The sequence below is a fragment of the Tinamus guttatus genome, unplaced genomic scaffold (assembly GCF_059628265.1).
Source record: "Tinamus guttatus ecotype Peru unplaced genomic scaffold, ASM5962826v1 Tinamus_guttatus_pri_ptg000423l, whole genome shotgun sequence".
Classification (NCBI taxonomy): domain Eukaryota; kingdom Metazoa; phylum Chordata; class Aves; order Tinamiformes; family Tinamidae; genus Tinamus; species Tinamus guttatus.
The window spans coordinates 554708-578019 of NW_028288957.1; the positions used below are offsets into that span (position 1 = coordinate 554708).

General features: G+C 55.7%; 4 protein-coding genes across 5 annotated transcripts; 1 reads left to right on the plus strand and 3 right to left on the minus strand.

Annotated features, from left to right (window-relative positions):
• Positions 1-3320: 3320 nt before the first annotated feature.
• DCTN6 (dynactin subunit 6) lies at positions 3321-5539 on the minus strand. Its single transcript, XM_088531531.1, has 8 exons — positions 5528-5539; positions 5454-5494; positions 5238-5302; positions 5062-5167; positions 4346-4434; positions 4106-4153; positions 3600-3742; positions 3321-3448 (listed from the first exon to the last, which is right to left on the minus strand). Exons 2-8 carry the CDS (start codon positions 5474-5476, stop codon positions 3350-3352), a joined length of 573 nt encoding a protein of 190 aa, XP_088387657.1. The 5' UTR covers positions 5477-5494; positions 5528-5539; the 3' UTR covers positions 3321-3349.
• Positions 5540-6706: 1167 nt separating this feature from the next.
• Positions 6707-9284, minus strand: BTC (betacellulin). Of its 2 annotated transcripts, none has more exons than XM_088531533.1 (5): positions 9182-9284; positions 7761-7844; positions 7188-7299; positions 6932-7078; positions 6707-6824 (listed from the first exon to the last, which is right to left on the minus strand). In XM_088531533.1, exons 1-5 carry the CDS (start codon positions 9252-9254, stop codon positions 6719-6721), a joined length of 522 nt encoding a protein of 173 aa, XP_088387659.1. In that variant the 5' UTR covers positions 9255-9284; the 3' UTR covers positions 6707-6718. The 2 variants fall into 2 exon arrangements, with proteins under 2 accessions (XP_088387659.1, XP_088387658.1); XM_088531532.1 differs by having other exon boundaries at positions 7182-7299.
• A 1321-nt stretch (positions 9285-10605) lies between these two features.
• Positions 10606-13856, plus strand: PARM1 (prostate androgen-regulated mucin-like protein 1). Its single transcript, XM_088531493.1, has 5 exons — positions 10606-10700; positions 10932-11092; positions 12375-12983; positions 13128-13206; positions 13465-13856. The coding sequence occupies exons 1-5, from the start codon at positions 10606-10608 to the stop codon at positions 13547-13549; spliced, it is 1029 nt and encodes a 342-aa protein (XP_088387619.1). The 3' UTR covers positions 13550-13856.
• Positions 13857-18943: 5087 nt separating this feature from the next.
• Positions 18944-22440, minus strand: RCHY1 (ring finger and CHY zinc finger domain containing 1). The gene is made up of 9 exons (XM_088531534.1): positions 22338-22440; positions 22142-22261; positions 21535-21650; positions 21090-21168; positions 20522-20566; positions 20370-20428; positions 20106-20132; positions 19702-19822; positions 18944-19121 (listed from the first exon to the last, which is right to left on the minus strand). The coding sequence occupies exons 1-9, from the start codon at positions 22392-22394 to the stop codon at positions 18993-18995; spliced, it is 753 nt and encodes a 250-aa protein (XP_088387660.1). The 5' UTR covers positions 22395-22440; the 3' UTR covers positions 18944-18992.
• Between the last annotated feature and the right edge of the window lie 872 nt (positions 22441-23312).

Sequence of the window (23312 nt, forward strand, 5' to 3'; positions counted from 1 at the left end):
CGTCCCGCGACGTTTCCAAAATGTGGCCCTTCCCAACTGTCCCGGGAAAAGTCCCTATATTTCCTGTTTTCTCCACACAGCAGCCTCGGCCTGCATTGCCCAGGAGCAGGCACGAAACGCCCCTGCCGGGCACGTTTCTGTGGGGAGGACGATTAACCTGGCAAACCACCTGCATCAGGATGTGGCGAGAGGAGCTTGCACGGATGCAAGCGCGGAGGGACCAGCCCTGCAGCCCCAAGGAAGCAGGCTGGGCAAGAGGATTAAACTAAGGAGGATTAAACAAGTTCTCATCAAATTCGGGATCGCCTAGAGGAAAGCGGTCCCACCGGGAGACATTAGGGGCCACGCAGGGTCTCAGCCTGCCTTTCTGGAAGGAACACATAGCCACCCACGAGCCTCCCGTCCCAGGCTGCTCATCCTACCGCAGCGGCGGGGACGCTGGGCTGGAGCTGCTCGGGTCGGGAGCACAGGGAGAGCCGGCAAGGGAACGGAGGCTCCTCTCCTCCAGAGGCTAAGGGCCCTCCACACCACAGCCCTCACCCAGAATGACCCAAACGTCACCTGGCTGGCTTCCAGCCTCCCGAAAACATGAACTTACACAGCAGAACTTCTCCTGACGGGAGCGAGATTGAAACCAGCCATGTGGTGCGGATTTCCAGGAGCGGGGAAATGTCTGGCTGTGATGGCAGGTGGCCCTGCAAGCCAGCCGAGCAGCCTCAGGGGCAGAAGGAGCAGGCAGAGGCCCGAGGGCTCCTACAAACCGCATGGCATCACCTTGGCGAGCGGGTGAGAAAGAAGGGACCTCACTTGACTCCAGAAAAGAAACGGTAGGATGGGGGCGGTTTAGCAGAGCGATGGCACCCCTCCATGCACAAGGTCCCACAGAGACGTGGCACAGATACAACCTCAACTGGTCGGGAAGGAGATGCAGCCAGGGTTTGGACTCGTGTCTTATCTCCCACCTCTCTCTGGTAGGATGGCGGCTACAGTCAGAAAATCTGAGGCAGCGCTGGCAGAAATTGCGTCTGGGGCCATTGGGGTACGTTCAGCACAGTAGATTTACGTGCAAATATCTGCTCTTTGTTATCCGAAGGCGAGTGGGCAGCCCAGTGTTGGCGCTGGCTCTGGAAAAGGCCAGGAGTGCAGGATCCAATGGGGAGCCTGCCGCTCGCCATCCGTGTCTTGCTGCTTTCTCCCAAAACGTGGCACAGAGCTGCTCGGCAGTAGGGTTGTTCCTGGGAATTTCTCTCAAAAGCAAGAGATTCTGCAAACTTGCCATGTTTTAGGACATGAGAAAACAAATGGGATTCAAACACTCCCAAAGGAGAGAACTGAACACACACAGCAGTTTGGAGTTGTAGGTTTGATTTCCTAGGATAGGGTCCTTATAGACCTGGAAATGGCCCCTTCCCCATGGGAAGTTTGGGACAGGCTGGTGGCCTTTTTCCAAAAAAAAAAAAAAAAGTCACTTTTGAAAAGTCACGAGCACAGGGTAGTATTTACCAACCCTCTGGCTGCCTCGGTAATAAGAGAACATTTCTGTTTCTGTCAGACCTGTGTTAGCTGTTCAAAGTGGCCTCAAAAAGCAATCAAGGGAAAGAAGCAGCAGAACAAATCAGAAGAAAAGCCTGGGAGTTAAGAAGGAAACCTGGCCCTGCTTTACTTCTGAGAGAAGAAATCCCCCAGCAGATTCTGAAAACGCTGTCACCCTGCAGCGTAGGAAATTTAAGGTGGCTCGAGGAGCAGAGGAGAGATTTGGTTAAGCTTTCCCGTGCCAAGCCTTGGGTTTTGCCTACTTTGCCATATTTGCAGTGCACTTACGGTTGGAGGGTTTGGTGGCTGCCTCGGCATGAGGCTAATTTTTTCCTAGGTGCCTTCAAACGACTGCTTCCAAGCATGGACAGACCGGGATATTCTGCTTTCTTCCAGCCATCGCACGGGTGACTGCAGCACTGCATCTTTTTTGTTTCCCAAGCTCAAACGTGTCTTTTTTTCTTCTTTTTAATTGCTGTTTTAAAACCATGCTGCTAAGCGTGTGAGAGGCAGTATTTGAGTTCAGTGGCATATGTGGAAGTCCACACGGTTCACCCTGATTTCATTATTCCCCCTTTTATTGTTTGCAACTGTCATTATCTTTCTGGTCATCTGAATTAAAAAAAAAAAAAGGTTTGGCGGGGTCTACCTCAACGAGATGGAAACTTGTGCCGCAACTGTGACAATATTTGCAGCCCATATGTAAACTCTGCTTTGGGGAACAGACACGCTGTTTCCAGCAGCAATGGGCTCTGGTTAGGAAATCCAAGGCCCAAATCCAGGTTTTTGACATCCCCGTAATTGAATTTAAGGAGAAAATCTGATTTGTTCCAGTGCACGTTCCTTTGCTTTTACGTCAAGCCTTCTTCTACCTGAAGTCCTTGCTTCCAAATCCATCCACACTCAAGCTGAAAGCAGGAAACACCACCGCAAACATTTTCCGACGACTCTTTGGAGAAAAAGGAGCCCTGCCGACAGTGGTACGAGACTTTGGGCAGGTGCGGGCCGGCGATGCCGTTCTGCCCACACAGACCTACCGAGCAGCACCAAGGCAAGGGCTTTGCTGGGGAAACCTGGCCCATACCAGCAAGGACGGGCCTGCCCAACCACGGTAGCTCTGCGGGGAGCCCCGTTGGCTTCAGAAGGCGCCTCCAGGGCCCCCCTTCGTCTCTGGTTCCGTCCCGAGACTTTCCCCGCGGGCGCCAGCTCCGCTCGCGCGCGGCTAGAGCCGCTCGCGGCCCCCGCTGCCCCGGCCCGCCCGGGCTTGGGGCGCGCGGAGCCGCCCTCGCCTCAGCGCGGGCCCGGCGCCCCCTGCCGGCCGCTCGGGGCAGGGCGGGAACGCGGCGGCGCCGCCGGGCGCCCCTCACCGCGGCCCGGACACGGGCCCTTCGCACGCGTAGAAGGGGATTTGCCGGATGCCCCCCCAGAAAACGCGGTTGTTGCTGCGGGGCTGCAGGATTGCTCGTGTCTGACAGCTGTGGCTACACAGCACCACTGAAACGGTGAATCAGGGGGTTTATTAAACTTTTATTAATAGTACAGAGCACACTGAAGCGTTACTTCATCCAGACTGTAAGCAGAAAGGATTGCGATTCCACTCTGCAAAAAAATAACCAGTGCTATTTTATTCCCTAAACAGAGCACATTAGTGGCAAAGAGACAACAGATCCAAAGCTGTCTTCAGACACTCAGAGAGCTATAAATAAAGGATACGAACAAGAGTTTTTCGGAATGGAGTGAAGGATGCAAAGGCCAGCTGCTTCCAGTGGCCATGTAGTGCTCAGGACACGATCCCAGTTCAGTAGCAGAGAGCTTCTCAGTTCTTAACAGGGGTAGATGGGGCCTTCATGGTCTTCTTCAGGTGATGGTAATTTGGCAAGATCTTCATCAGGAAATCCAGCTGCAGCGTTTGGGGCTGGGGAGAAAGACACTCTAAGAGCCGCGCAGAGGTGCAGGAGTTTATCGCGCTACGTCAGGCACAGGCCTCACTGCAGCAAGCAGGGGGACAAGAGGCCTTTGCGGCCCCACCGGTGGGGACACAGTTCCCGGAGCAGCGCAGCACCCACCTGCGGCCGCTCCGTCTGCACCCGGCGGAGGCAGTCGGCCCCGTAGATGACGGTGTTCTCGGGGATCACCTCGTACGTGTTGATTTTACAGCAGGCCCCGATGATGCAGCCGCTTGTCAGAATCACGTTCCTACCAACGAACGCTGCGGCACAGAGAGAGAAATCTCTGCAGGAGGCGAAAAGGGGAGACTGGACAGGCAGCCTTGCTCAAATCCACGTCCAGATTTTCAAACTCCTTTCTCTGCCCACAGTGCAGTTAAACCCTGCATCTGCAAACACCAAAATCCCTGACTGCTCAGGGTCAAGAGAAGGAGACAGCCAACCCCAGCTCCCACCCGCAAGCAGCTGCAGCATAAACACGTCAGATTTTGTCTAGGTTGCCACCACATTCACAAGCACTAAAAACACGGCTCTGTGGCTATAACATGCTGTAGTTCAGGCCCAACTAAAGACAACACAATCTGCAAGAGCGAGTCTTTCCAAGGGCAAAGACAACGAGCCTTTACCTTTTGATTCAATTACATTGTTGTCTCCCACTTTCATTGCCTGTGAATCTAAAGGTTAACGTTAAGGAGAAGTGTAAAATTCTTAGCTGTTACCTCAGGGAGTCCCCCTTGATATCGTTTAAACCGGTATCTTACATCTTAAACAGCTTAGGATGTTTAAATGTTAACAGAGCCCACACACGCTTCCTTTTATGCGGGTCAGTGCACTAGAAAGTCCATTTCAACACACAGCAAGGATACAGCACCCGACTTCAAAAACGTTATTGGTGCCAATGACCATCGGTTTTGGTTCCACCTCTTCAGTTTCCGGGGTGATATTTTCGGGATATCTGCAAGATGAAAGAAAACACTCAAACCTCGACATGAGAAAGACACTGTCCCAAGACGCTGTCCTGTTTGACAGCTGAGTCTCAGTTCTGTTACAAAGGATGAAGTCACTTATATCCAATCCACGAAATCCTACAAGCGGACACCACACAAAAAAGGGAAGTGCCTAGGCAAGACTGCCTGGGTTTTCAGGCTGCCAGTCCTTGCCTAGGGTCTCATATTGTAATCAGGATTAGAAGGAGTTTTTTAAGTCAACATCTTGCTTCTTAAATAGCTGTAATCACAACCTCACATTTGACAAGACTCTCAGATAAGGGATCTGTAGTAGGAGAATCTTTAACGTGAGAAATATAACCACCTCTGCGGAGCTAAAACTGCACAACTCTGCACGAGCGCAGTCAATCTCCCTCTACAGCTTTAGCATAAGATTTCTGTTGAACAATCTGTGAATCACCCATCCTGTAAAGAGCCAACCCAGGCAGAACGCTGCAGATCCCAACAGAAAGGTCTCTTGGTTTCGGGGGCTGTTGCGCACAGCAAACCCATGGGGACGAAGGGTTGGGGGCCTGAACTGACTACGAAGATGCTGGGCGGCAGGGTAACCCCCTTGGGGAGCGTGCTTTGCCCACCCGTTGATGATGAGCGCCTGCTCCTCGATGAGGTTTCCCTCGCCGATCACGATGGGCCCTGCCTCGGCGATGATCCTGGCCTTGGGATGGATCACGGTGCGCGGCCCTGCGGAGACGGGGCCCGCTCAGCGCCGCGGCCAGCCCCGCGGCGGCGGGCGGCCCTGGGCGCGCCTTACCGATGGTCACGTCGCCGCGGATCTCGCTCTCCACGCACACCACGGCGCCCGGCGCGATCTTCACGCTGCGGGCGGACACGCGTGTCAGGAGGCGGAAAGAGGGGGGAACCGCGCTGAGGCGCAAGGGGGCAGAACCGCAGGGCCCCCCCGGAGCGCGGAGGGGCAGAACCGCGGGGCCCCCCGGGGCGCAGCCGCCTCCATCCCGGCCCCCGTCACCTCTTCTGCCCCTTCTCCGCCATGGCGGCGCTGCCGGCGCTGCGCGCGCAGGCGCCGCGCGGGCGGAGCGAGGCGCGCGCAGGCGCAGGCGGCCGAGGGAGGCGCGGGGAGCCCCGCGGAGCCCCGCGGAGCGCGGCCCGGGGAGCGGGTCCCCCGCCGCGGGCCGGGGCTTTGCCCCGGTGCTGCTCTGGGGCAGGCGGTGCAGCCCGCGGGGGGACAGCGCTCTCCCGTGGCCCTGAGGGAGCAGCGTGTGCTGGGCCTCCCTCCGCTGCTCCCACGCGAAACTTACTGCAGGGGGTAGCTGGGGACGGCGCGGAGCCAGCTGCTTGCTGGCATCTGCAAGGCCACGAATCCAGAGCTGATTGCATAATCTTGCGCGTAATTAGTTAGACTGTTGGGTCATTTAGCAATCACTCTTCGTGTGCTTTTTGCAAATAAGGAATTACATCCAGGATAGTACTGTATATAAGTTGTATCTGATGCTCAATAAAAGGTCTTTGGTACATTAGCACTGGAACAGGCTGCCCAGAGAGGTTGTGGAGTCGCCTTCCCTGGAGATCTTCAAAACCCACTTGAATGCAGTCCTGTGCCACGTGCTCTGGGTGACCCTGCATGTGCAGGGGGGCTGGACTAGATGATCTCTACAGGTCCCTTCCAACCTTAAGCAGTCTATGATTCTATGATTATACCAGAGTCTGTGCACATCATACGCTGCAATGTTCCTTTCTGGTACTGCAGTTTTTCGAGAAGCAGCGCTGCAGCGGGATAAGCCCGTGCCTACACGAGTGGCGAAACGTGCTGCCGGGCCCGTGGCTCTGGAGCCAGAGTGGCTCCCTGGCTCTGCTGCTTTGCGGGGAAGGGCTTGTGCTTTATCCCACTCCCTGGGCCCTGAAAGGGGGTGTCCTGAGGCTGGGGCTCAGGGAGCGTTTTAGGGCTGGTGCCTGGTGGGTTGGAGCTCTCCAACGAGGCAGCTGCTGCCTTCTGCAGATAGAAGGTAAGAAGAGCGGCCAGGACCGTTCCCACTTACCGGACGCGCTCCTGCAGTTCCACTGCTCCGTGCTGAGCAGGCACCAGCACACGGACATCACCCACTTTCCATCACCCCTTTATTAGAGCCACCGCGAGCTGTAGCCCCTGCCCCTTTGCCAGGCAGGGCGGCTTCATGGGACCCGCCTGCGGGTACCGGGAGCTGCTGCGGGAGAGGGGCCACCGTGAGCGCCAGCACCCCGGGCACGTGGCGCCGGCTGCCCGAACTCCGCGCACCCTCACGCGACATCCGTCTCCAGCACATCCTCGCTTTTGGCAGGCCCAGGCTGATTCAGTGTCTCCATTTCTTCCTCCTTTCTCTTCCGACGTTGCTTCCGGTAACGACTTGGGGAAAAAAATGAATAAATAAAAAGTAGTATTTAATAAAAAAGAAAAACCACAGGCGCCCGCGTGAGCCACGTGGCTCACACTGAAACGCACATGGCACCTACTGGGTGCAAAGGCAGGCACAGACGACGAGGACAACAAGGGCGGCCCCGGCCGCGATGAGGGAGATGATGATGATCTGGCCCCGGTCGCCTCGCAGGTAGAAGAGGTCAACCTGTTCGCACCGGGCGCCCGTGTAGCCCTGCTCACACCTGCAAAGAGCACGGTGGGGAGGAGGGTGAGGGTGCCAAAAACCTGTCAGGCACCCCCCCCCCCAACAAAAACAGCGTTTGCCCCGCAGCTCGCCTCGCTCACACGCACGCCGGCGCCTGCTCGGCCACGACGAAGCGGCATCGCCCCTTGACGCAGTAGTGCCGGTACTCGTCTGGGCACCGGGAGAAGTGGCTCCGCCGCCGCGGCTGCGACACGCTGCCTGCAACACGCGAGGGGTTAAAAACCAGGCGTTTCCCCAGTCTCACAAGGTTGCTCGCCTGCCTGCCCTGTCCCCGGCAGGGATTTTTCCCTCATCCCTCCCTCTCTCTGGGAAGCGCCGCAGGGGACCCTGCGGTTTCTCTAGACAAAATAGCCTCAATCTTCTCTGTCCTCTCCCCCGCAGGGCTATATCCAGGAGATGAGCAGCACCGTGCTGGGGAACGGAGCGAAATAAATAACACCTGGCAGGAGGCCTGGCTTAGGAGGCCGGCACACGGAGCACGCTGCAAGCGGCCGGCTTGGGTTCCCTGTGGCAGATGTTTGCAGGAGCTCAGGGAGCTGGGCCGGTGCCCAGGGGCGCGCAGCGGGGACGGACAGCCCGTGTCAGTGCAGCGACCGGCACGCTCTGACTTCACTGCTCGCGCCGGGGACGCTCGCGAGGGCCGAGCCGCTCCGCGCTACCTGTGCAGTTCCCCGGGGGGCTGCAGGCCAGGCCGCCGGCCGTCGCGTTGGCATCAGCGCCCGCGTCGTCGCAAAGCGCCAGCCCTGCAACGCAGAGGAGATGGATGAGCCCCTTGGTGCCCAGCATCGCTCCCGCCCGGAGCAGAGCCGGGCACGTGGTGGAGCTGGCGCTTCCCTCCTGTCTATATATAGCCCAGGTGAACGCCTTGGGGAGCGGGGCTGGATGTGCCGCCAGCACTTGGCCTCCAATGTCCCCACGCAGCCTCCACGGGCCGCGCGGGGCCCAGCAGCCACTGGCAGTGCCGCTGGGCGTGAGGATGACTTCACCCACTGCGCAGCTCCGCACGGAAACATCCGCACCAGGGATATTTTCAGCCCCTGATTGGAAACAGATGCTGCCAGCGCTCAGCCCTCTGCAAGTTTTCGTGGGGCGGAGGTGACAGGCAAGTGGGGCATGGGGCGTCTCCTGCCGTGGAGGGGACAGAGGTGCCCCTATGAGCTCCACAGGCACCCATGGGTGCTGGGTGTCCCAGCCTGAAACCAGCCCAGCGGGTGCCTCCCTGCCCGGGCGCAGGTTAGGCAGGTTTTGCCACGCACCCGCGCTGGGCTCTCCTGCAGAGGCACCAAGCTGATCCTGCGGGAGGGGAAGGCTTTGCCACAAACCACCCGCAGGTTTGGGGGACCTAGAGGGGCAGCAGAGCCCCTGCCAGCGGTGCCCATGGGGCTGGCCCATGGGCAGCAGCACCAGCGGGAGGCAGCTGCCTGCTCGGGGCTGGGCAGCTTTGCCAGCACTTGCAAAGAGCCCTGCTTAGGGAATGACATTTGGGAACAGCTTTGCTTTTACCTCCCTGATGCCAGCCGAGCCAAGCACAGTGTTAAGAGATGGGTAGTGAGATTTAAACACAACATTTTCCTTCCTCTGTTTGAGTACCGAACCAGCCTTGATTTGACAGGGTTTGGGGCTGCTGAAATGCTCAATTCCTGCAGCAGGGAGCTGCCAGGTCCCCCCAGCCTGGGAACGGTAGGAAGGGCACAGCCACCGCAGCGCCCAGCTCCGTCTCGTGCTCCTGCCCCTTCCCACGTTGTTACACGAGTGGTCCCGCTGCCCACCCCAGAACGCACAGCGTGATGTGACAGTACCCTCAGGGACCCTGGGCACAGCCTCCGGGGACAGCCCAGCCTGGGCAGCCCCCAGTCGAGGGGCGTCACCAGGGCTGTCCCCTACCCGGTGCCCCCGGTAGGATGGCAATGGAGCACTGAGGAGGAGAGGAACGCGAGGAATATCGGGGTGGGACAGGGGGATCGCAGCATGGGACGGGAGGAAGGTCAGGGTGGGACAGGGGAGATCCCCAGGGCGGCACAGCGGGAGGCTGGGGCAGGGACGGGCGGCCCCGCGGAGGGCCGGGGCCGCCAGCGCTTACCCGAGGCCAGGGCCAGGCAGAGCAGCAGGGTCCCGGTGCCGGTGCCGCCGCCCGGCGCCGCCGCCGCCTCCATTCGCGCCAGCGCCGCCGCCTGCCCGGGGCCCGCGGGCCGCGGCGGGGCGGGACGGGACGGGACGGGGCGGTGCGGCCGGGGACGGCCCCGCTGCCACCCCCTGCGCTGCCCCCGCCGCGGGGCCCGCCCTGCCCCGGGGGAGCCGGGACCGGCCCTGGGCTCCCTGCCGGCCCGGGGCTCCCGGGGCTGCGGAGCGAGACCGGGTCAGGGCTGAGGGAACGCGCCCCGGCCCGGCCCGCAGCGGCTCGGAGCTCGGCCGCAGGGGCTCGTGCCCTGGCACCCGCGTCGCACACCGGTCTCGGTAGTTTACCCCCCAAACTGGGGCAATTGGCTATTTCTGCCCCCCTCCGAGCTGGGACCCTCACTGGAGGGACATGGGGGACAAAAGCGGCTCCTCCCGATGCGCTGACATCGTGCGCACAGGCCGGGGAAGCAGCGGCCACCTCCGCGTGCGGCTGAGGCGGCTGCTGGCAGCTCTCCAGATGCGCCGGCGACGAGAGACCCCGAGAAGGGACCTGTCCTGGGGCAACCACGCAGAAGTGGGCAGCCAGACGTGTCCAGCGGGGACAGCCCGCAGATGTCGCCGGCAGGTGGCAGATGGAGCCCACGGATGTGTCACCAGGGCCGGACTCGGCTCCCAGAGCAGCAGTGTTTTCTGTGATACTTTCTTTGTCAAATACTCCCTGTCGGACTCAGAGATGCTGCCTCAAAACACAGGAAGGTTTTCCCGAGCTCCGTAGTCTCTCCTGCCTCGAGAAGCCCTGATGAGAAAAGCCCAGACTGAAAACATTTGGTGCGAAGTGTATTCCATGAGGAGGAGAGAGGAGGAAAGAGGAGGAGGGGAAAGGAGAGGGGGGTCTCAGCCTGTGCTTGGAGCTCTCCCCATGCAGCAGGTGCCTCCCGTTGATCATGAGCAGCCGCATGAAGTTTTGTCACATCACTAGCACCGGTGCCAGCACCACTGGCAAGCGTCAGCATGCTGAGCCCGAAACACAGGATTTTCTGACTTTTTCCTCACTTTTTTGCAGAGTTTGGCTGGCAGAGCCCCATGGGGTGCAGTGTTTTGCCCAGGACAGCTATGCAGTGCTGGGGGTTCATTCCTGGTGCCCAGTACTGGGCGCTGTGGCCCTGTGTCTTGTCCTAGCATGTGGTGCTTGCTGCCAGCACCCAGGCCCAGTGCCTGGTTCAAGTGTCCAGTGACCAACACGCAGTCCCGGTGGCCAGTACCTAATACCTAGTCCCAGTGTTCCCTAGTGCCCATTATCCAATCCCAGTTCCCAGCATCTGGTCCCAGTCCTAGTGCACAGTCCCAGTGCCAGTCCCGCTGTCCAGTACCCAGTATCAAGTCCCCATGCCCAGTAACTACTATCCATTCACAGTCCTGGTGCCTCTGGTGCTCAGCCCCAACTCCCACTCCTGCCATCCAGTATTCAGTCCAAGTGCCCAGTACCTACTAACCAGTGCTAGTCCTGGTGCCTCTGGTGCTCAGATCCAATACCCAGGACCAAGTCCCCAGTCCCCGTGTCCAGTATCAGTATCAAGCCCCAGTGCCCGGTCCCGGCACACAGTACCCGGTCCCCGTGTCCAGTATCCACGCTGGGTGCGCAGAGCCCAGGACCCGGTGCTCAGCACCTCCTGTGCGGTCGCCGGTGCTGGTGCCGGTGCCGGTGCCGGCAGGTGCCGCTGCGCGCCCGGCGCCGGCCGGGCCGTGCGGGGCGGGCCGGGGCGGGCGCGGCGGGTCCCTCCGGGCGCGGCCTCCGTCCCTCCGTCCGCCGGCGCCGGGACCATGCGCTGCCGCGGCCGCTTCCTCCTCCTCGCCCTGCTGCTCCTCCCGGCAGGTAAGTGCCGCCCCCGGCGCCCACCGGGCACCCAGCGGGCACCGAGCGCCGGCGCTGTCGCATCGCCCCGGGAAGCCCTTCGCGGAACTTTGGCTCCGCGGATCAGGACAGCACGTAGGCGCGTTGGGGCTTTTCGTGTCCCCGGCGGTGCAACGCGCTGATCCGGAGCCAGCCCGGGTGCTGGAGGAAACCCCAGCGCCGGCATCGCCTCTGCCATCCTCCCGCTCGTGCCTCGTCCAGCTCCTCCGGCGGGTGATCAGCCCCTGTGTGCAGGGTTATGTTTTGGGCTGCCAGTGTCAGATCCGCATCACCGGGCTGTCATCTTCCGGCTTTGGCGTCAGTCACACTCACCTCTCGGCTGGCTCCGAGACTGTGGCAGGCAAAAGCCATCGCTCCTGCACGCTCTTGCCACCACATTTATCAGGTTCAGCCGGGTAAACCCCAAGGAACAACCAAGGTGCTGACGATGACGCCCAGCAGAAGCCATAAACCTGCCTTTTGCCTGAAGGAAAGAAGGGAGGAACTACTTGTGATATTGTTCTGTCTCACTTGGGATGTAGCTGAGGATGTGCTCCTGCAACAGCATTTCCCTCCCAGTATAAAAGCCTGGCTGCCAGCTGCCGCAGCCAGGAAGCTTTTGCTGTAACAGCTTGCTCTGCACATCATCTTGCAGATGGCATAATTTGAAATACCCACACACGCATTTTTCTGCTTAAAATTTGCAGCATCCGCTCACCTCAGCTGGATGTGCAGACTGACATGTCCTGGGATGCACGTGGCTTAACTGTTGGAAATGGTTTTGCATGTTGCAAAATGCATCAACCAGGTGTATTTTTTTTTTAAAAAAAAAAGGCAAGGAAAAAGTTGTTTTGGGAAAATGGGATGTTGTGAACAACTGGGTTTGATGAGCACAGGGCTCGCACGGAGATGAAAAGTCCCGGCAAGCGATGTCGCTGCCTCGTTACGCTCCGAAAGCGGCTAAAGCCGATGAGCTGGCGATGTGACAAGGTGCTGGATCATGGCAGCAGAGAAATGTGCCCAAACCCAGATGGGCGCCGTATCCTTCCAAGGGCCCCTGATAACAGGGCTTTTATTTTATTATTTTACTGTACAATTTTATTTTACTTTATTTTATTTTACTTTCTTTCTCCAAGCGATACTAGCCAAAACTATCTTTCTGACTCAGCCCACCCGGTGCTATTGCCGGCCTTTACCTGCCTAAGTCACCTCCTCGCTGCCTCGCAGGACTTGCTGCGGGTAACAGGCGCTTGTTTCCTTCCAGGCCTCGGCAATGGTGCGGCCACGCTGCCGCCCAACGCCAGCCTCCTGCGCACTCCGTCCGAGGGGATTCCTGTGGGGAGAGACGCCCCATCCGAGGGCATTCCTGTGGGGAGAGACACCACGTTGGGATCGATGGCCTCTGCGACCGTGAGCGTGACACAACCGTCCTCTGGGGCCGCAGGGTGGGAGGGCGGCAGCACCGTCCCCACCACTGCAGGCACCGGCATTGGCCCCTCTTCAGTCTCCAGCACCGGCTGGGAGCCGTCGTCCCCTGGGAGCACCCCGGGCCCCCAGCCGGCCGGCCCTGCTGCCACCTTAATGGGGGACGTGGTGCAGGAGCCGGCCACGGCCCCCCTAGCTCCGGGAACCCCCTTGTCACAGACCGGTGCGCTGGCACCGTCACCCGCCACCACGAGCTCCTCCGCGGCGCCGCGACCCAGCAGCAGCCGGCCCCGCGCGTCACCACCGGCACCCTCCGTGTCCCAGGGGACGCCCACCAGCACTGTAGCCACCCTTGCTCCTCCTCTGCCTGACGTCACCACCTCTGTGGACAAAACTGGTGCTGCCACCGGCATCGCGGTGCAGGAGGTGCCGCGCGCCCTGAGCTCAGGTGAGCAGAGCAGCCCGCAGCCGCGGATGCCACATTTGCCTCTGGCTCGGCTGCTGGCCCTGGGAGGGAGCACCAAAGAGGGAAAAAATAATCCCAAGAAATAAAACCAACAAAATAAAACACGGCCACCTTGTCCCTCCACAGGCAGTATTGTGGCAATCACGCTGACCGTCATCGTGATAGTGGTGCTGGTCTTTGGCACGGCCGCCTACCTCAAGATCAGGTAAGGCCCTGCCCCGGGGGGGTGTCCGGGTCCGTTCGGTCTTCCGGGGGGATGTGGACAGATGGTAGTCATGTTGGCCTGGTTGAATGGCCAGCTGGCTCCACAAACGCCCAGGATCCCCGCTGCAGCCGGGCTCTTGCTGCCCGTCGTGTGCTTGGGCATTTCTTCTGCTGAGGACCCCATGGTGCCCACAGGGTCAGCGGGCCGGGGCTCTCCCCACCGGAATGACCCGGTGCCACCGTCTTTCCCCTCTGGCAGGCACTCCTCCTATGGCCGGCTCTTGGACGACCACGACTATGGCTCGTGGGGCAGCTACAACAACCCTCTCTATGATGACTCCTAGCAGAGAAGGGGCAGACACCCCCTTATTTGTGAGTGTTTCTTTGGATTCTCTCCTGAGAGGATTTCTGGATGCTTTCCTGCCTTGGACCTGCTCTCTGGCACCGACACCTGCCACGTGGACCATGGCCAAGTGGAGTGGAGTCGGCGCTGGCACTGGGGCTGGAGAACAGTGGAGAACCTGCCTTGCTTGACCTGCCCATAATGCCCACAGTGGCACCACCAGGCCAAGCTCCTTGGCGGTGGCCAGCCTGAAACTGCTTTTGAAAACCACTTGTAGCACGAAAAAAATAAAAAGGAAACAAACAAACCCACCATAATTAGAAAAAGAAGTATCCCACACACTTTTTGCCCAAATTGGTCTCCTTGAACCTGGCCTCATCTTGGCCAAGGTCGCTGGCCGCCTAGGGTGGCTGACGGCAGTGGGGTTTTGCTGAGGGAGAAGCTCAGGTGCCACGACGCTGCCACCCACGCTCGCCCGCCCAGCACCAGGGTCTCTCGTGCGGAGACCTGCAAGAAAACTTGCACCCCTCGGAAACCACTGCTGTGCAGAGCCCTCAGAGCTCCTTCTCCTCGTCTTGTCCTACACTTCAGCGCTCGTGCTTTGGGCCAGGAAGCGCAGGTTTTTTTAAAAAAAAATCTCAAAGTCAGTTTTTGCTGTTGGAGTTTTCCTCTGGAAAATCAGGGATCGCGACTATGAATCGTGAATGAGGCAGTCGATTGGGAAGCAATGGCTTTGCCCCCAAAATGAAGCGCTTTCTTGCTTTGTTTCACCATAAGGAAGTAGGAAGGGAAAAGCCACCCGGAAATGGGCAGCCTGATCTTACAGCATTAAAATTGATTGCTAAGAAGCAGTGGGGGAGGTGGGGGACATGGCTGCACACTGGAGGCCGGGCTAAGCCTTGGGGGTTTGGAGCGGGGCTTGGCGGCAGCGTCGCGGGGACACGGCGCTCTTTCCCACGCCACCGAGCTGCTGCCTGACAGTAAATCTCGCGGCTAAAAATAGTGCTGCACCACGGATTGCCTTTTTTGGGGGGGAGAGGGAAAAAAACATATATGTAATGAGGCTGGGTAGCCAGGCGAGTGGATACAGCGAGACAAAAATGGGCTTGGGGAGCCAGGAGCCTGAAGCGGATGCCGAAGATGACGTAGATGGCTCCAGTTTTCCGGTTAACCCATGCGCGCTTGATACCCAAGTGTCCTGACTTTTTGCATTCCTGGCACGAAAGAGAGGGTGGGTTGGGATGGGATGTGATGGGAGGGGGTTTATCTGCCTGAGCAGCTGCTGCTACATGGAGCTGCTCAGTTCCTACCATTTCAAGGAATACATTGCTAGGAGTTATGGCTCCAAATCGCACGTGAGGCCTAGGGCTCTCCCAAAGAGTCTTGGGTGACTCCAATTAACTTGGCTTTCTGGGTACATTTTACAGCCACTTCAAATGCCCCGTAAAAGATAAGTAAATAAGCAAAATAAAGGAGGAACACAACCACCCCAGCACACCCCTGCATTAAATATCACACCCCCGCCTCAAGGGCAGAGGAACAAGGGAGCCCACAGTAGCAGCATGGCTTGTCAGATGGAGCCCCAGCACACACACATTTGGGGTGGGAGCAGGACATTCAGCAGATGCCGACGGGGCCATCCTGCAGCGCCCAGCACCCTGCGGAGCATTGCCTAAGCGAGGACGCCTCAAAACACCCCAGCCCAGCCCACCAGCTCCAGGCAAAAACCAGGGGGGAAGGTTCATGTTGCCCTGACAAAGGCTGGCTAAGTTCAAAACAAGCCTTAAAACTTTGCTACCTTCCCCCCCTGGGGCGGGGGCCCTGCAGAGTTCCGATTGGGCGGTTTCATATACAAAAATGAAAGTGAGATGCTCTCGTTTTCCTCAAAGCTGCCCACACATTTCCCTCTCCCCTCCCCGCCTTTTGGCTATTTTTTCATCTCAGAGCTGTTTTATTTATACAAAGCGAGCTCGCCTGGCTCCATCCGTAGCATCGTGGGCAGCGGGGCAGGGCAGGAGCCCCGCATGTGACGGCAGCGCTCTAGGAGCAGGGAAGTCCAACAGGCTCTTCCCGATGCCACTCGCTCCAGTGCGAACGCGCTGGCAGTGGGTGGCATCCCCTCGGAGGGCTGCAGGAATCCACGGGATCAACATCGGCGATTTATGAACAGAAATACCTCTGCGGTGCTGCCTCTAGAAGCAGCAGCAGTTGAATGTTGTGGTTTACACTGAGGAGAGAGCAGTTTATTCCTGATTTCAGCACGGGTGGCAAATAGTCTCTGCATATGGGGTATTAAACACGCAGTACACTCGACCAGCACCAGAAGTGTTATCTTATCCTCCCACTGTGTATTCCCACAGCTCTGGAGTCTACCAGCTGCTGCTCTTATCAAAAAAAGCAATAAAATAAAATTTCTTCGCAATGCCAGGGCCAAGCGTCCAAAGGAAGATGCGGGAAGCCCAAGGAACTTTTCGTTTCCCTGGACTAATTGCGTTATTTAACAGATAAATAGATTAACAGCATTTTCTCAGCAAAAGCTAAAAACAGAAATAGAAACTGATTTGCGGGCAGCGAGCCAAGTGCCATGGAAAAGACTGCTGGAAGAGGCATGGATATTCGGTATCAACCTTCACAAGCATTTCCCCGTTCCCACATTTCCCCAGGAATAAACATGCACAGTCCACTCCCCAGTGCTAATGCTTCCTCCACAACAGCCTCTTTAACTATACGCATCTATATTTCATCAGGCTAATGGACAAGCTGCTGCATCTGCTTCTCCCCCACAGTTGTTTTTATATTTTTCCAGGCTGACCATTTGCTTCTAATTAAGGGTTGCTGCTGCCAGCTGCTCTACAACCTGAGCACGCAAGGGTCTTTCTGCGCTTGCCCACCAACACCCCACTGCCAGCCCTGGTGCCCAACCACAGCCCTGCGGCCTCGTGGCTCACCATGGCCAGCAGGTCCTCTTCCCACCAGCAAAGCCAAGGAGCACCAGCTTGGAGGCTCCCCATGTGAGGTTCTCGGTGGCAGCCTCAAGGGGAAGAGCCAAAAAAGCCTGATGAGCTGCAAGGAAGAGTCACAGAATAATTATGGTTGGGAAAGACCTTCAGGATCATCTAGCCCAACCGTAAGACGAGGGTCCCTCTCCCCAGCTGTGATGGGCGGGCCTGCAGCTGGCACAGGCTGTCCAGCCTGAGGCTGGCTCTGCAGAAAGACAGGAGATTCCTGCTCCAAGAAAAGCACACAGGCTTTTCCCACTGGAGGCATCAACCCCGTGCTGACAGCACGGGCCGTGCCTGGACCCAACCTAGTGGCACGGGGCACGGTGCCTATCCGCAGAGGTTTGCGAGGCTTTTTTAGACACGGTAGGTCACTCACATCCACTGCATTTGGGAAGCACGTGGCTCCCAGCGCAGCTGGCTCCACTGAGCCAAGTGGCTCTTGGTTTAATCTTAATGAGATATTCTCTCCAGTGCTACATGATGGGCTTTGCTGCATGCCTGGCCAGACGGGCCGCTTGTTTTGATGGAGTCATGACTCAGCAAGGCAGCGCTGCCGCCCTCCGCATCTGCTCTCCAGGGGCTCCTCCTGTACCGCCTGGTGACTTCACTTATTTTCCCCACGCAGGCCACACACAGCGCTGCTGTGGTGACGAAAAACGCCACTTCCCACAAACGCTACCAGCGCTTGAGGCACACGCACCAATTCAGTGCCCTTTAGCCGAGGAGGTCACCCTTGAGGAAAAGCAAGGCCCTTTCCAAGTCAACTCTGTGTGTGATGTCTTTATTACGTAATAGCACATGTTGTTTTTACTATGTTTTGGGAACTGTTTTAAGCAAGGGACGGAGCAAATATCACAGAAAGATGAAGTATGTAAACATATCCATGAACCACAGATGCAGCATAGTTGCAGTGCTAACACTTTAACACTAGTGCCAGTACGAATGTAAAGGAAGGCGTGTGAAGGAGAAGTCCACGAGTAGCACTGACCTGTGCTCATGATCTCAGTCTAACCTCATTTTATGGTACTTCATCACATTTTGAACTCAGCTAGAACTGTGGAGGAAGCTTTATGTGAAATAAAGCCACAACAAACATTGCATGATTTGTTTTAATAGACATCATTTTACATTCATTTATAGCAATCAGAGAAGTGTCTCAGAAAAACATACCTAAGTAAACGCAAGCTACAGTAGCACAATCATTCGATTCCTAGTATTTCATACATAAGAGGGCACAGGCCAATGAAGAAGGCTGCTGCTTTGCCACAGAGCAAGTCAGAGACACATCTGCATAAGGTGAGGAGGAACTTCTCCATTTCATGAAGTTTGGACAGCAGGAGCCCTGCCCCACACTACTTGAACTTTCCAAAATTCTCAGAAACGAAGGACTTTCTGCAACGCCTGGTTTGCAAAACACTGGGCAGAATATCATATAAAAGAGGAGGATGGGAATTTTTTTTATTCCTTAAAAAAGGACGACTGGTCCCTGTACACCTTTTAGAGCACCTTGATGAAAGGCTGCATCTTTAGCAAGTATCTCAGGCTCAGCAGGCCTGGCTGGCCCAACAGCAATCCTGCACATGTAACGCTAGGCACTTCCCTTCGCGTACCGGCCTGTCAACATGTCAAGCTACGTACGTGTCTAAAACACCATGACACCTAGGCCTCTGCACCTGAATAAAGCAAATTAGGAAGAAATCTGGGTTACCTGCGATTACAGCTGGCAAAAGAATCTAAATTAAGAGGTGCCACGTCTACCTTTAACACAAGGCAGCCCTGCTTTGGAAATGAATTCTGCACACGTGGTGTGCGCGCTTGTGTCCACAAATTGCCAGATGCAATTTCTGCAAGCTCATCCTTTCCATCCATTCGCTTGATGGCTCTGCGGCCCTCAAAGACATCTCTTGAAAGGGAAGCACTTACGCAAAATGTTGCAGATGCGAGCTTTATGCGAGGCATCATCTCAAAGCCACCAATGTTCCCTACGAGTGCTAGCAGAATGGCTCTGCCTCCACCCTGCGTTATGCTCGGGGCCTCTGTCAGCAACATCCACCTTTGGCTGCCTGCCTCGAAACACGCTCTGCGCTGACAGCTACTGCTTGTCTATCTCTCTCACATCTCATTAGTTGTTCTTCTAGGCTGCCTTTTCTTGGGGGTGGTGAAAAGCTTTTTCAGAGAGTGCTATTCTCATACAGACCAACCTTGTCAGGTTGGCAGTGCTGGATGGGGAGTTTCCTGAAGAGCTTCAGCACGCTATAGCAGGTACTGAGGGTGGGGATACTCTTAGTAGAACTCCTTTGTGCCAGCCTAAAACTTTATAACCATCTTGGTGTTCATAGGTTTGGATTTTTTTTTTTTAGTAATTTTATTTTCTTAAGAAGAAAAAAAGTCTCTTCCACAGTAGCCTTTTCCTTGACCAGCTGTACGCAACACGCATCTTACTCACTGCTGCTCCAGAGTTAGCCTGCATTTTCCATCTTGGGCAGTATTGTAGGATTCACAGTTTGTGCACTTCATGCCTAGGAGATGGAACTGCACTGTAGACCGGACATTGCAATCGTTACAAAGGATCTGTGCACACACAAGGGAGAGCAAGAGAGGCTTTAGCATCAACAGGACGCTCCACAACGAGTGACAAGCAGGCTTTAAGCAAGCACAAAACTGGTTTGCAATCAGAGCACCAACCAGGAAATACTCTCCTTTTGAAGACAGGCAGGTGTCTCAACAAAGCAGTACACAGGGCAGAATTAATTTTTAGTTTGCAGCTACCAAGCAGGTACAAGAAGCATTTCCTTTTAGTACAGCACAGGTCTCCTTGCATGGATCGGGTGTTTGTTTGGAAACCTGAAGCTCCAAACTCTTTAAAAACATGCTGCTGTTCTTTGCTATGCCACCTAGTAAGGTGCTAGAGCACCTAGTACAGGGCTGTACCTAGAACTTCTTTTTTTTTTTTTTTTTTTGTATTAGGTCTTTTTAACCACCCCCTCTTCACTTTTTAATCACTACATGAATACCATACACCTGCACAAGAATATTCTCCTCATATCCCAACAGTCCCTTGGATTTCTGATCCAGGAGAAGTTTCTGATGCCCTCTACTGCCCATACTGGAAAGGTACAGATCTGCCATGAGCACAAGTACCATCACTTACCTCCACCATCATGTTCTGGTACTCTGGTGGCATAGGGGTCTGCGCGACTTCGTCATCCAGCTCACGCCAGTACCTGGTCATATCTACAGCCGAGTGCATGCACAAAGGACACCTGTAACCTCTGGCGAAAACATGAAAATAAACAAAAAAGCTTCGTTTAGGAGATGGAGATGGGCTATGAAATAAATTCACTGAAAAGAACAAGTTTCTTAACACAACACTCAAGGAAAAATATGATGAATGGGATTATCCTACAGAAAAACAGGGAATTATAACACCCTTTTCCCCTGCTAAGAGTTGCCTTTAGATAATGATTACTGGATTAGCAACATCGTCTTTGCCTCTGCAAGTAATCTGCCTAGATGACTACCAGATTAAGACAAGACAGTGTTAGAAATACTTACTCCTTTAACATGTCCTCATAACACGTTCTGAAAAGAAAATCAATAAGAGGTTTAGTAACAACAGAGTAATTACTGACCAGTAACCCATTTGTGCAGAAGGGAAGAGGAAAACCACACAGCTATCCCCAAAGCAGAAGTCAAAAACATCCTGAGTTGAAGGGGAAAGAAGATCTCTGAGCAAAACAGACATCAACCAGGCCTGTAGCAATGCTCAGAATACAGCACGCACAATATAGCAGGCATTCAAATATTCGCAATATTTACCTGTGAAGAAGGTGACCACATGGCAGAACATGAGCTCCAACACGAGATGTATGAATATCCTGTAGACAAAAGGCAGAAAAGAACTGTTAACTAAAAACAGAGAAAGAAGTAGAACCAAGCACAATTTTAAGTGCTGAAGAAAATTAGCTCACCTCCAAACATATTGAACAATCCTGCCTGGAGACATTTTCTATGCACTTGCAAAAACAAAAGAAAAATTATTATACTGCATATAGCTGTTATTTTTAAGTCTAATAATCCTTTACAATAAATAAAGAGGTGTAAGCCTCACTTTTTTCATTCAACGTTTAAATGTTGAGAATTAACAACTGGTCTAGTAAAATAAAATAAAATTAATAAACTTCAAATGATATACAAGAAATTGTTTTCAGGACTTCCACAACAATAAATAGCCTAGCTCTTCCTATACCAACAGCAGAAACAGCATCTCAGACTGATACACTGCCATATAAACAGCCAATGACTTTCAAAAATAGAGGGGAACATGACTGAGATGTATATATTTTGTAACATCCCAAGCAAAATCCGCCTAGAAGCTTCTTGTGTTGCCATTCATGACAAATGTATTTAGAGAAACAGGAAATAGCCTGCTGCTTTCCCTATCTGTACAGCCTTAGATCAATTTGAGGCATCTCCAATTGCAGGAAAGCTGTTATTTTATCTTTTTTTAAGAAAAGTAACAGAGTGGTATATTCTCACCTTGTGTTTTCCTCGAAGACTCAAGCTTAGACATAAATTACATTTTGAACAGTGGAAGAAATCTTCCTTTGGACCAATCCTAAGGAGATAAGGCCCAGTCAAGCACAGCTTTGTACTTTGTGCACAGTTCTGTTTCATTTTCTACCCAAACACTCTTTGACTAACAAGCCAAATAATTCCCAAGTCAAGCTAGCTACAAAAGACCTGCAATTCATACAGACTATAAACCCGATCTTGTTCTTTGCAATATGTTGCTATGACAGAAGTAAAAACCCACTATGCTTAGACTGAAAATAACGAGTACAAAGGGCTCTCTCAAGCCAACCCCACTGCAGCTCCGGTGCAGTAGGCACCTAAAAGAAACAGCTGACACTTGCTGACATGAAACAAGCTCCAAAAAGTTTTTCTTTTTGCTCCTTTTTTCCCAGAAGCAGTCCGCCCACACCTGCAAATGCCACACTCGGCGCAGTGATACTGCTTCTTGTCGCGGTCGAAAAGGTGGCAGATATTGCAGTAGTACTCCCCAAAGAGGTTGTGGCAAGCCTCACAACTCTGCTGCGCCTGCCGCCACCGCCACACCACGCCGACCGGGAAGAGCAGAGGAGACAACCGTTAGCTGCGCTGCGCCGCCAGCCCCACCCCCGAAATGGCGGCCCCACCCCCGAAATGGCGGCCGCCCCGCCCCGAAGTGGAGACCCCACCCCCAAAATGGCTGCTCCACCCCGAAATGGCGGCCGCCCTGCCCCGAGGTGGAGACCCCACCCCCGAAATGGCGGCCGCCCCGCCCCGAGGTGGAGACCCCACCCGCAAAATGGCGGCCGCCCCGCCCCGAGGTGGAGACCCCACCCGCAAAATGGCGGCCGCCCCGCCCCGAAATGGCGGCTCCACCCCGAAATGGCGGCCGCCCCGCCCCGGAGTGGAGACCCCACCCCCGAAATGGCGGCTCCACCCGGAAACGGCGGCCGCCCCGCCCCGAAATGGAGACCCCACCCCCGAAACGGCGGCCGCCCCGTGCCGCCGACATGGCGGCTTCCGGCCCTATCCGCGCCCACCTTCTGCAGGCGGCGGCAGCGGGCGCACTGCACTTCGGCCACGCGGAAGCGGTCCAGCCGGTGGCCCTCGGCGCCATCGTGGCACAGACGGCAGGCGTACAGCTTCCCGCAGCACGGCGCCTGCAACGGGACGCAGCAGCTCAGCGGCGCCCCCCCACGCCGCCCCCACTCCGCGCCGCGCCCGCCGCCGCCTCACCCGCAGCAGGCAGCCGCGCCGGTAGTGCTCGCAGCCCTCCTCGCCGTCCGCCGCCATGGCCGCTGCCCGCCCCGCCACACGGCGGCCGCCTTCCGCCGCCACTTCCGCCGGGGGGGGGGGGGTGCGAGCGCTGCGCCTGCGCACAGCGCCACGGCGCGCGTGCGTGTATAGATAGACGGGCACGGAGACGTTGTGCAAGTCTATATATTTATTTATATTTACACACACACACGATTTCTACGTGCACACACATCTCTCTATAGATATATACCCTTATATAGATGCCCAGACGCAATGGCAGCAAGGGCCCCTGTGCAAAACGCGTCTCTTCGGGCCTTGAGGTAAGAAAGAGAGGCAACCTCATAATAGGAGGCAAGAGGCATCTGAAAATATGCACTTTGCTATAGAATAAACCTGGCAGCCAGGAGTGTAGAATATCATTTATTTATAAAGTTTACATGTACAAGTCAGAACACAGCACAGACACCAAGATACGCATGTGATGACATCCGTACTGCTGAGATGCATTAACAGTAAAGCCCTCCGCTTTGCAGAAGGGCATCACGGTTCCCAGGGAGCTCCACCAGGCAGGGGTTGGAGCTGCCAGGAAACAGGGTCGGGAGCAACGCAGGGCTACCACAGACTGCCCAAAGGCAACTTGAGAACTGTTAAACAAAAGTGGTCTCGTAACTACCCAAAGTTAACAGCGTTCTGTTCTTTTTCTCCCCATCTATCACCATTGAGGCTTGCAGTTACAGGTCCCATTCGACACAGATATCCTTAAAAGGACGGAGAGATTAAGGGAGTTTTTAAGCATCTGCCTGAAGCTGTTTGACATCCAATTTGCTCAGTGCTGATATTCTGCCTTTGGCCTGCACAGGAGTGGCACGACCCCTCAAGTGCAGCCAGCTGACAGGCCTGGTTAAATGTCTGGAAGAAAACTTGCCCAAAAGCCAGGGAGAGAACGCATCCAGG

Bases quoted from the DNA above. Each gene is read 5' to 3' on its own strand.
- DCTN6 (XM_088531531.1), bottom strand. From the start codon at position 5,476: ATGGCGGAGAAGGGGCAGAAGAG. The intron at 5,168-5,237 runs GTAAGGCGCGCC...CCGTCTCCGCAG, and splicing joins CCGCGGCGACGTGACCATCG to GGCCGCGCACCGTGATCCAT. The intron at 4,154-4,345 runs GTATCCTTGCTG...GTTAACCTTTAG, and splicing joins CGTTTTTGAAGTCGGGTGCT to ATTCACAGGCAATGAAAGTG.
- BTC (XM_088531532.1), bottom strand. From the start codon at position 9,254: ATGGAGGCGGCGGCGGCGCCGGGCGGCGGCACCGGCACCGGGACCCTG. The intron at 7,300-7,760 runs GTAGCGCGGAGC...CGCGTGTTGCAG, and splicing joins CCCCCCGGGGAACTGCACAG to GCAGCGTGTCGCAGCCGCGG. The intron at 7,079-7,181 runs GTGAGCGAGGCG...TGCTCTTTGCAG, and splicing joins GAGCAGGCGCCGGCGTGCGT to GTGTGAGCAGGGCTACACGG.
- PARM1 (XM_088531493.1), top strand. From the start codon at position 10,606: ATGCCCAGTAACTACTATCCATTCACAGTCCTGGTGCCTCTGGTGCTC. The intron at 11,093-12,374 runs GTAAGTGCCGCC...GTTTCCTTCCAG, and splicing joins CCTGCTGCTCCTCCCGGCAG to GCCTCGGCAATGGTGCGGCC. The intron at 13,207-13,464 runs GTAAGGCCCTGC...CCCCTCTGGCAG, and splicing joins GCCGCCTACCTCAAGATCAG to GCACTCCTCCTATGGCCGGC.
- RCHY1 (XM_088531534.1), bottom strand. From the start codon at position 22,394: ATGGCGGCGGACGGCGAGGAGGGCTGCGAGCACTACCGGCGCGGCTGC. The intron at 20,133-20,369 runs GTAAATATTGCG...TTTTCTTTTCAG, and splicing joins TGTGGTCACCTTCTTCACAG to AACGTGTTATGAGGACATGT. The intron at 19,122-19,701 runs GTAAGTGATGGT...GTGTGTGCACAG, and splicing joins ACCAGAACATGATGGTGGAG to ATCCTTTGTAACGATTGCAA.